At 41.1% G+C, this 11,818-nt stretch overlaps 1 protein-coding gene across 2 annotated transcripts; it reads left to right on the forward strand.

Annotated features, from left to right (window-relative positions):
* Positions 1 to 1,172: 1,172 nt before the first annotated feature.
* Positions 1,173 to 6,758, forward strand: LOC104372960 (ovalbumin). Of its 2 annotated transcripts, none has more exons than XM_086608421.1 (7): positions 1,173 to 1,388; positions 2,028 to 2,108; positions 2,671 to 2,799; positions 3,488 to 3,605; positions 4,827 to 4,969; positions 5,147 to 5,302; positions 6,363 to 6,758. In XM_086608421.1, the coding sequence occupies exons 1-7, from the start codon at positions 1,221 to 1,223 to the stop codon at positions 6,756 to 6,758; spliced, it is 1,191 nt and encodes a 396-aa protein (XP_086464547.1). In that variant the 5' UTR covers positions 1,173 to 1,220. The 2 variants fall into 2 exon arrangements, with proteins under 2 accessions (XP_086464547.1, XP_009977061.2); XM_009978759.2 differs by having other exon boundaries at positions 1,194 to 1,388; positions 2,028 to 2,078.
* The last annotated feature ends 5,060 nt before the right edge of the window (positions 6,759 to 11,818 follow it).

Genomic DNA, 11,818 nt, shown 5'->3' on the forward strand with positions numbered 1-11,818 from the left:
CGCAAGATAAAAACATATGTGGGTGCAGAGACTTCTATTTTTACAATAATCTATAAATGTGAACTTGTATACAGCAAGGAAAGTGAGAGAAATGTGTATATTCATGAGCCGGGTCACTGAAAACCTTGGTGGGGTTTAATACCCCAGACAAGCTTGAGATCCCAGCATAAAGCACCTACGTAAGGGGCTGGATTTTTGGGGGCAACAAACTTTTTCATGATTTCTATAAATCACAGGAAGGAAACCAGATTCATGTTGACCTCAGGATTATTTTTTTTTTTTAATTTATGTAAGCACAGTGGCTACATGGGACTTACACTGCCCAGCACTTTATAGCACCCTCAGACAGAAACAAATATAAAGCTTTTACTAGTCTATACCACAAACAAATATTCATTTAACAGTGATGTTACGGCAGACATTGCTATGTTATCACGTCTGCATTTCCACTCTATCTGAATGTCACTAACAAAATTTAATTTCTCAGAAAGGTTATAGTGTCGTATGTATAGATAGATTTAAGCAAAGCAAGCTATATCTGAAAGCACAATAGGGTGGAATATGAATTTTGTGCATCAGTCTCTCTCCTAGACTAGGTGATGGATTATATTGAGTATCTGTGCTACCATTACTAAAACAAGGGTAAAGACACAAGCCTTTGAAGACCTACTGACAGTAAGTACTGAGAAACAAATAGATGCTTTATTGCACTTATTTATTTTTAGGAAATAAAAATAGTCAGGCAGTCTCTGCTTTTACTTATATCTGTGAAAACCTAGAGCAAGTCTACAAAAATTTGCACTTTAAATTTCTAGCTTTGCAAGTATATCAAAGGCAGATCATATCTTCTTGTTTTCGTCGAAGGTACGACAAAGTACCAAGGAATTCTAGCCTTCAGTGAATGAAAATAAGTACAGACAATTTGAAAACATAAACAGAAATCACGTACAGATTTAAGGCTGCAGAAGAACTTTACTGACAAAAAAGTAACAATGCAAAGGCAGAAAGAAATAGATTTATGAATACAGAGTTTCTAACATGCATGAGAGGTGAGTATAGCAATAGACACGTTAACCCAGAATGACTTCAAAACTACTTTTTTTTTTATTTCATTGGCTAAAAACTACAATTAAAGGGCATTGTACTGTGTTTGTACAGTATTCCGTTATTACATTGTTATCGTCCTTCTCCTGTTTGCTCTAGACAATACCGGTTTCACAATGGGTTCCATCGGTGCAGCAAGCACGGAATTTTGTTTTGATGTATTCAAGGAATTGAAAGGCCAGCATGTCAACGAGAACATCTTCTTCTGCCCCCTCAGCATCGTTTCAGCTCTGTCCATGGTCTACCTAGGCGCAAGAGAGAACACCAGGGCTCAGATAGTTAAGGTGAGGCTACAGTTAAAGATTTAAACCTTCTTGCTGCTCAATAAAGCCACAGCACTTAATTATATGATGAAGTCCCCTGCATAGCTTAGAGGCTAAAAAATCTGGATCCAGAGTTATCAAAAGCTGCAGCCACCTCAAACTCCCATAGTGTTAAACAAACACATCAGCCAGAAATCTTGAAACTGGATTTATATGTTAATTTTATCATTGTTAGCAGTGGGATTCTCAAAGAGAACATGTTCCAGTGGTCTTTTGTTTAGAGTAAGGAAAGTAGATAAAATCTCCAGGGAAAGAGCCAAAACATATCCCCAGACTGCAGATGTTTCACGTGAGTTTCCTACAGCTCTCACTTCCCTCATAGCGAGTGTCTGGCTTGTTACCTGGAGGAAATATAGTAATATTAATAGCACACACTGGAGCTTGTTTCCAAATGTTTAATAGGAAAAAAAATCATTTATGCAGGCAACAGTAGGCACAGCTATTCGCAGATGGTACAGATGGATGGCACCTTTTGAGTCATCCAGCTTCTCAGTTAGCCAACAGGTTTACTTCAAACATGATGTGTTAATGTGAGTTGCACAACATGTTTTTTGTCATACCTGTTATTTCAACTACTGTTTGTGTTTTTTTCAATTACAGGTTGCTCACTTTGATAAAATCGCAGGATTTGCAGAGAGTATTGAATCTCAGGTACAGAAACAATTTCATCTCCTTCTCAATGTCACTTTCTCCTGGGAGCAAAATCTAGCAGACTAAGCAGTCTCTTAGCAGTTCCAGCCCCTCTCTGATGAACAGCTGGTGCTCTGCATCCAGCAGCTGGGGGAACACCTCATTCGTAAGAAGAGAGAGAGAAGGGAGGTAACAGAGGATTCAGAACAAGCATAAGATGAAACCCAGGGCAATAATATTGGGCAAATAGGGAAAATGATAGATATTTGTATGCTTACACAAGGTAGATGGATGTTACTGGCTAAATGGGACTGGTTGGGAATGGAGGAAAGCCTACCTGACCTGCTGGAGCTAGGTTACTGTAGTGGGTATTTAAGAGTCCCCCTGAGGGATGTATGAGGAAATTACAGCAGAAAAACAGCACAGAATTGTATATATTAGAAAATTACTACATCAGTGTAGTTACAGCAACGAGACGTACAGGATGAACAACACTTTTGTAAGTAGAAGTGTCTGAACTACTCTACTCTTCTCATAGAGTATGAAAAACCAAAGTACTAAAACTAGAATAACATCATCTATCTTTTTATTTGTTTTCCTGCCAACGATTCAGTGCGGCACATCGGTGAGCATCCACACTTCACTTAAAGACATGTTCACCCAAATCACCAAACCAAGTGACAATTACTCACTCAACTTTGCCAGTAGGCTTTATGCTGAAGAGACATACCCAATCATACCGGTGAGTTGTTCTAAGATCTGATCCAAGTGTATTTCCATGTCAAAGCTGTACCATTCTGTAATGCAAGAGCACTGTCAGAAGTCTAAGTTCTGATAAAGAAATTTTCTTCCATACGGAAGACAGGATTCACAACTTCTCTCTATCACAGCCCTAACCCTCTACAGCCTTCAGAAAAAATGTGCCTAGCCAAAAAGGTGTCTGTGCAAAGTATAATCGTGATCTAATCATGTCAAGGTGTAACTGATACAGGTAACTTTTGTTGGAAAGAATGAACTCCAACTGTTTTCTCAACTTGTAAAACAAACCCAAAAAATAACTTAAGGTTCTCAAAACTATTCCAAGTTTTCCCATTGAAAGGAACATTTAATTTGAAATTTAAGGAAAATACCATTGCAAAATAAGAAGTTAAAAAGTGAGCAAAAAACCCCACCAACCCATATTTCAAGTGAACTGAATACTGGTTTTGTACCAAACTCAGTTCTGGAAAATATTTTTTTTTAAATGTGAGTGTATACTCACACTTGAAGCAATGAATGTCAAATCTTCAGATGCTTATGAACTAGGATCATGGCTTACTGATCAGCCTTAATAAGCAGATTATTCATATTTGCTGATTTCAGTCTTGTGTTTCACGTTTGCTAAATGCTTTGAGGTTCTGATCTGAAAACTGCATACTTTTCCTTTGCAGGAATACTTACAGTGTGTGAAGGAACTGTATAAAGGAGGCTTGGAAACCATCAGCTTTCAAACAGCTGCAGATCAAGCCAGAGAGATCATCAATTCCTGGGTTGAAAGTCAGACAAATGGTAAGAGCAAGCCAAGCATCAACACACATATTTTCCCTTCTGCCACCATGTTTGAATGCTCAAATCAGGAGACAAAAAAAAAAATCCAAAACTTCTCCCTCCATTCCTTCTCCCAGATAACAGATCAGTTCCCAGATATGGAACTATCATTTAACAATTTTTTTTTTCCTCAGGCACACTCTTTTTAGAGGACTCTTTATATCTGTAGGGGCTTTGTGGCTATGTAATACTTCCAGTCTTGATGAAAGGGACAGCACTAAAATATGCTTTGTCCACATCGACAAGTGGTTTGACACTAATGTTATGAATCTGGATATCCTTTGATCAATGTGTTTGCCCTCAAGCTTCCCAGAGTTCTTGCATGCCTAGTGAGCAGGACATGCAGTCATAAGGTACTTGAGAAATCTTAACAGGTAAAGGGCAGTGGAAAACCACAGTTAGGAATGGTAGGGAGGTGTATGAAATGCATAGAAAGAGGTATACCACGACTGGAATTTTTATCCTACTGCATCTCCATGTGGTTCCTCTGTTCTTCCAGTCTCTTCGTGGCCCCCTCAAAACATTCCTTTCCATCATGCTTGAAACATGTGGCCTGAACAGCAAACACAGACAAAAGATGCTGAATTTTAACTGAAATGAAAATATTCACAATCACACAACCTCTGGTGTGGTATTGTACTTTGAAAGAGAAAACCAGACTGTGATTCAGCTACTGGTGGGAAAGGACTAGGAGAGGACCTTGCCACGTGCATAAGGACTGCAGAATAAACAAGAATAAAGTATACGAAGAAAGCAGAGTAAAATGCTGGATTCCTTTCCTGCTACCTTCTTTATACAGACATTTCCTTTCAACTTTGGTTTGAAGCAAGAAGCATTTATGTTTATGGTTTGGGTTGGAGATCATCCTGGGATAAAACGTTCCAGTGGTTCTTCCTGTTGTCACAGAACATACAGGTTTACTCATTGTGTAACAAGTAAATCTCTGGGTCCTATATCTCTCATTATAATTCTTTACAGAGCGGGAAACAACACCTATTGCAAACAGCAGTGAGCAAATCAACCTCGGAAGTACAAGATTACAGCTGCCAAAACAATGTCCCTGCCCTACACCCTCCTCCCCACAAACTCTATACCCTGCATTTAACACCGTGATTGCCAAGTAAGATGTGTTATACACAGATGTGTTATATACGTGTTGTCTTTTCCTATGAATTCTTACAGGAATGATCAAAAATATCCTTCGACCGAGCTCTGTGCATCCCCAGACTGAACTGGTCCTTGTCAATGCCGTTTACTTCAAAGGAACCTGGGAGAAAGCATTCAAGGATGAAGACACCCAGGCAGTGCCTTTCAGAATCACTGAGGTACATTGGCATGCATCACCTTAAAGGTCTCATCTTCTAGAATTTACGAAGAGAGTAGACAAGTTGTTACACAATCTTCCTGAACAAGAGCAATCAGTAGTTTTAACCATAAGTAGATATTTCTACACTCTAAGAATAATCTTTGTGAAAACGGTGTCATCTCATTTGGTTTTGCAGCAAGAAAGCAAACCTGTGCAGATGATGTATCAGATTGGTTCATTCAAAGTGGCAGCAGTGACTTCTGAGAAAATGAAGATCCTGGAGGTTCCGTACGCCAGCGGGGAGCTGAGCATGTTGGTGCTGCTGCCTGATGATGTCTCTGGCTTGGAGCAGGTATGGCCCTGGCAGCTGGATTTCAGAAAACCATAAACACAGTGACATACAGGTGCTGCAAAGCCCTTCATAATAAAGTTATCCTAAAACACTTCACCAGCACAGATCTGAACACTGGCACCATGGGATTGTTGCAAGAAGCATGCAGTTGTCTCAGTGGTCCTGCAATAGTTTGTGCTAAGCATGGAATGCTTAAGGAACTGCTTTAATGAGTTAAATATTGGTCACTGCAGAACAGCTTCTTCTCAGCTAAGCAGCTGTTAATCCACCAGCTTGAACCCCAAAGGTTTCATATCTCCATTCCTGAACATTGAGGAGCTTGCTGGGAAGTTCATATTAGCTTTACTAGTGGTAATTATTGTTTGGTTTGGCAGTGCTCAACATGCTTCCTTCATACTTTCAAAAATTAAACTGTCTAAAAACTGAATATGAGGGGTACCGGAATGGTTAAAGAAAATTCAGAAAATAAAATGTACATGACATACTGTCGATGATACGAACAGAATACAGGCAAGGGATATTGTCATTAGCAGGAGGGTAGTGAGCCTGAATAGGAAAAGTTAGGTAATAAATTAGAGTTCACTGAAATGTTTGTACGCTAACTCCATCAATCTAAATTATAAAAACAAAGAGGCAACTGAACACAGCTACATTTTCTCAGTAATAACAGATAGTTCAGGTATTAGTAATTGGCAGCCATTAATACCTGGTTACTTGGAGGTCTTAAATGTAGATAGAGCTCACAACTCAAAAGCCCAGAATGATTTTTGGAATATATTTCCCAAGGAAAGAAGATAAATAGGGAAGAGCTTTAGGTGAAATTTGCTGACTAGCCATCTCATTAAGAAAATTAACTGGCAGTGAGACTATAAAAGAAACAGAAAGCCAGACAGAGGAGAGCAGAGTCATAGTTTGCTTTCCTCTCCTACATACATTAATCTGTATATACCTAGAAAAAATGCCATGCCAAGAGCAGTCAGTTTAAAAGAGGAAAAACCCCACCACTGCTACTGCATTGCCACAAAGGAAGTTGCACTCTCATTTGCTTGTCTTCTTGCAGCTTGAGACTGCAATCACCGCTGAAAAACTCATCGAGTGGACCAGTTCTACTGTGATGGAAGAGAGGAAATTGAAAGTGTACCTGCCCCGCATGAAGATTGAGGAAAAATATAACCTCACAACCGTCTTAACAGCCTTGGGTGTGACCGACCTGTTCAGCTCATCAGCCAATCTCTCTGGCATCTCTTCAGCACAGGGCCTGAAGATGTCTAATGCTGTCCATGAGGCATTTGCAGAAATCTATGAAGCAGGAAGTGAGGTGGTAGGCTCAAAAGGAGAGGGGACGGAGGTTTCAAGTGTCTCTGATGAGTTTAAGGCTGACCACCCTTTCCTCTTCTTGATCAAGCACAACCCAACCAACAGCATTGTCTTCTTTGGCAGATGCTTTTCCCCTTAAAGAGAAGAAAGCTGCAAGAATTTCTGTCCCTCACAGCAAGACCCAAACCACAGCAGTATCAAGGGTAAAAAGAAAAGCATGTTCTCTCTTTCACCCACGTTTTCTAAAACCAGAAGTTTTTATTTGGAAAAAAAAAATTATGCCATGAAAGCAGTGGCCCTTTGCCTTTCCTATCTGCAGAGTAATACTATTTACTCACGGCTGAAGAGTTAAGGGAATGAAAATTGAACCAACGAAAGCATGAGCATGAACAGAGATGTTCCTGGTGCAAGTTAACAATAATAGTGCTGAGTCACCACACCAAAAAAACACATCCCCATTTATCAGCAGAAGTTTAATGGAAAAAAAATGCAGCTTTCTAATTAAGCCACATTTTTCTACGGCCAAGCTTCGTGGTGGCTCATCTGGAGTTAGTCACTCGAAAGCTCTCAGATGAAACTCGAAACTGTCACAAACCATTCCTACTCTGGCAAAGTAATTGCTTTTTCTTTGTGCTCCTGATACTGCAAGGCTCCTCCTCACTTTCTAAAGATGCATTATAGAAATCTTATAATTAATATTTCTCCTTAAATCTTTTCGGCTCAATTGTCATAACCAGTTATGGGATGCTACTATTCAAAATGTTTTCCATGTATCCATACGCAATAGGTCTTGCAGATGTACTCTTTTGCTCCTTTAATCATAATAAAAACATGTTTAAGCAAATGCATTTAATTTGGAGTGTTTCAAATGCACCTGGGACAGGGTAATCCTGGTCATAAACACAATCTAGAGGATGAGAGGCTGGAGAATAGCTCTGTAGAAAGAGATCTGGGAGTTTGGGCTAATGGCAAGTTGAATATGAGTCAACAGTGTGCCCTAGCAGCCAAAAGGGCCAACCTTGCCCCAGAGTCCATCAAGCGCAGCATAGCTAGCTGGTGGAAGGAGGTGATTGTCCCACTCTGCGTTGCACTGGGTTCACCCCACCTCAAGTACTGTGTCCAGTTTTGGGCACCTCAATGTAAGAAGGACATCAAACTACCAGAGGGTGTCCAGAGGAGGGCAATGAAGATGGTGAAAGGTCTTGAGGGCAAGACTTAGAAGGAGCAGTTGAGGTCACTTGGCTTGTTCAGCTTGGAGAAGAGAAGGCTGAGGGGTGACCTCATCGCAGTCTACAGCTTCTTCAAGGGGCGCAGTGGAGGAGGAGTTGCTGGTCTCTCTCTGGCGACCAGCAATAGGACACGAGGAAATGGAATGAAGCTGCATTAGGGGAAGTTCAGATTGGACATGAGGAAATGAGAGGGTGATCAGTCACTGGAACAGGCTCCCCAGGGAAGGGAGAGTTCAAGCCTGTCAGAGTTTCAGGAGCACCTGGACAATGCTCTTTTAGTCATATGGTTTAGTTTTAGGTAGTCCTGCGAGGAGCAGGGAGTCGGACTCAATGATCCTTATGGGTCCCTTCCAACTTGAGATATTCTATGATTTTTTAGCAGAGCTGGTTCATTGCTTACAGACAGATGAGGGATGAGAGTCTTTCCTAACTCCGGGCTAAGATACAACATTGAGACTAATTTTCTGCCAGGAAGAGTCCAGAATAATCCATAATCCCCCACGCATACATCTCAAACTAGTCAGATGTATCACATTCAGCACAAACCATGATTCATCCAGTCTCTCTGAAACAGGAGGCGATAAGCAGTTTGGGAGGCAGCTGGATTCATGCAGGATCTACATCCCACTGAGACATAACAGTGCCTCAGAGAACCCATGGGAATGGGAAACAGGAAAGAGTTTTCTCATTATCTTTGTGGAGGGTTCATAAAGCTTTGTAGGCTTTTATTTTGTAACTAAAGAGAATAATCATGCTCAGAGAAGTACTGTCTATGGCAAGTTATAGTTTCTCTCTAGAAAGAATTATTCTTCCCTTTGTCACTGAAGCAAGAAAGGAAACAGACCTGTAAGGAATTGTCACAGAGAAGTACCACGACAGTGAAAGAGAAAGGGTTTGGGAGATGAAGTTACTGCAAGAAAGCTATGCTTTTTCCTGACTCCAGGATGCACAGCATGGCACCAGCGCTGGGTGGTCTGTGGTGGAATGTTTCTCCAGTTCCACCACACAGCATGTTCCTTGTTCTACTTGTTTTGGTTTCCTCCTCCCATGCCCCAAGATAACACATACTTTGGCAGGAGGAGCTAGGGGACATAACCTGCTGGTAGCAAACATGATCTTGCAAAAGAAGGAAGATAACATGACACCACCTTCACTGGTGTATAAATAGTTCAAATATTTCCCTTCACTTTCCTGTATCTTAGCTGAACGCTGGTCAGGAGATAAGAAATGAGGAAATTGATTGCAAGAGAGCTAACAATGTGTTTACTATTGCCCTGGACCTTCTGTTGATCTGGTCATGGAATTAGGGCATCTAAAATCCTCAGGACACTTAATTTTCAGCAGATTTGTTCTAAAACTGCAATATTTCTAGGCCATTGTAGTTCTTCTCAATTAAAACACAGTTCTTCACAAACAGAAGATGCAAAGAAGTACATCTGCTCCTAGATTCAGTGCTGCCTTCTGATTTCTGCTGACTTGTGCCAGCACAGTAATGAGCAGTCATATCCTTGTCCTCAGTAGTCACTTCCTTAACTATCTGTGCAGTCCATCCATCTCTAATAGACAAATGAAAAAAAAAATATATAAACATGCATTCTCAGTCCTAGGTTTTCAGAGACTGAAAACTTTGAAACCATTTTGGGACTTGGCAAAACACAGATTCACTGAGGAATGGATGCTGGAGTCCTCAAATCTCAAACAGAGAAATATTTGTCTAACAGCTAAAAACTTCAACAGCCTTCCACACCTGAGACACTGCAGCTTCTGTAATGACAGGCACCTGAAGAACAGGCCACTAAAGGACAGGCCTGGATGGAGTCTCAAGTTGGGCAACAGATATCAGACCTCCATCACTCAGCATGGAACAAGCTACTGTTTCTTCTCTCCATCCTTGAAGAAGCAAAATAGTCAGCACCATGTCCCAGAGACTTTGGCTCTCTGCTACATCATGAAGGACAGGTGGATTACTCTCTCTTTCACCCCAGTGTTTCTTTCAGCACATGCATGGAAGGATGCTCAGACTCACAGCTTTAGCACCCGTCGTAAGAGGCTTTTACTGCTCTACTGCCACACCCCATATGTATTTGTAATTTCACACGTGCAAAGTGACACAATTAATTCAAAGGATTAGTGGGCTGTGCAGATACAAGACCACACTTGTTTGCTTGCCTGCAGTCTTACAATGGGAAGGTAATTCATGTAATGAATTTCCATAGAGATGACAGAATTTGACCCTGGGGCCCTACTGTTTATTCCAGCCCTAATTCTTCAAATATATGGGAATGTAAGTAAAACTGCTCGGTTGAACAAAGTCAGTTATTTGAAAAAATTGGTCTCGTGAAATTCACAGAGTTAGAGAGCAACTTGGGTTGGAATGGGCAGCTGACAGTTAGCTGGTCCTGACTTCAAAGATATAACAGGTTGCTTAAGGCCCTTCCCAGCCAAACGTTGCGTATCTTTACGGTTGGATAATCCACAATGTTCTGATCAATTTCATTTTAAACATAAATCCAAATCTCACTCATGTAGAAGCAGTGTAAGCCATCCAGCTAGCTTAGCTTTCGCTGACTAAATGAGAGTTGGCCACATGTGGAGATGAGCCCCACCAGTTCCTTCATTTTGGTTCTCCCATGGTCAGCTCACAAAGCTCTCACTGTCTTTCCTCACTTCTAATCCTCTTGGAAACAAGGCTTACGGAATACCTCTGTCAATCCCAAGCAGTGCTTAGTCACTCTGAAAAGCAAGTTCCTAGGATGGTTAACAATGCTTAGGAGCAAAGGTGAGAAGCTAATACATAGCTTCATTCTACACATTTTTAGTTGCAGTAGTATAATTTATACTTTGCCTCCATTTTATTATTTGTGGATATTAACGGGCTATCATTTGTAGCTGGCCTCCCTTTCCTCATTGTTATACTTTTAAATATCTCCAGATAAAGACTTCAATACCGTATGACCTAAGTGTCTTTTGACGAGCAGATGCTCACAATTACATCCTACTCCCAGGAAAAAAGATTCCAAACTAATTTCGAGCTTTTCTTTTTTCAACTCATACAGCACTTTCCTACTTTTCTAAATGTTAGCAATAGCAATCCACAGTCTAAAATCAGTGTAGGTAAACAATAAGCTTCTGTTAGTGGTGCCTTACAGACGACAGGAACAGGGTCCTGCAGGTGAGCAAATCCTTGCAGTGGAAGGTTGACTTCTTAGTCACACAGGGAAAATTCCAGTGTTGTGGCTTTGATAAGAGGTCAATATGGAGAAGGAGAACAATGAAGTGTCAGATGAGTTCCTGTAAGGAAGGCAGAGATATAGGAATTAAAGGTGAACAAAGAGAGTGGAAGAGGAATCGTTAAACTTCACAGGGCTGTGTGTAAGAGCAGATCCTCTTTCCTCTTACTTCTTTTCTATTTTATTCTGCCTCATTTCCCTTGGGCAGGGTTCATTGCTATCCAGTAACTCACTTTCCCCAAGGCGCTGACTATCCCCACCCTCACCATGTCCTTCTTTATCCTCCTTGCCCTTCAGCAATCTCAACGTACTTCTTGGGGCAGTGAGAGAACAGGGCAGGGCTAGGGTCAAGCCTTGATTCTAAGGAGAGAAATGTCAGGGAGAGGAAGGTTTAGGACTAAGGAAGAAAGTAAGAGAAGAGCGTTGCCACTGCTACTGCCTAGAGGGATCATCAGCCATGCAATTTGGCTGCATCTGCTGCAGAGTCTGAGCTGCATCTCAGCTGCATCTGCTGGAGGTGCGGCGAGGGCCCATTCCTCCAGCCACAGAGAGCAAGTGCTCTGTCTCTCCTTACACGTACTCTGCTAGTTGTCTTTGTACCACTGAATTCAAATTAGTCTTGGTCTATGGTTTGGTCTCTTTATGTTCCCAGACAAGGAATTCGCAACCACAGGAGCAAGGGATATTGAGAAAGCCTCGGAAGATAAAGTCAAAGGTCTAGAAAATGAATGGAGATAGAC

The sequence above is a fragment of the Tauraco erythrolophus genome, chromosome 3 (genome assembly GCF_009769465.1).
Source record: "Tauraco erythrolophus isolate bTauEry1 chromosome 3, bTauEry1.pri, whole genome shotgun sequence".
In the NCBI taxonomy this organism is placed as follows: domain Eukaryota; kingdom Metazoa; phylum Chordata; class Aves; order Musophagiformes; family Musophagidae; genus Tauraco; species Tauraco erythrolophus.

Bases quoted from the DNA above. Each gene is read 5' to 3' on its own strand.
- LOC104372960 (XM_086608421.1), top strand. From the start codon at position 1,221: ATGGGTTCCATCGGTGCAGCAAGCACGGAATTTTGTTTTGATGTATTC. The intron at 1,389-2,027 runs GTGAGGCTACAG...TTTCAATTACAG, and splicing joins CCAGGGCTCAGATAGTTAAG to GTTGCTCACTTTGATAAAAT. The intron at 2,109-2,670 runs GTCACTTTCTCC...CCAACGATTCAG, and splicing joins AATTTCATCTCCTTCTCAAT to TGCGGCACATCGGTGAGCAT.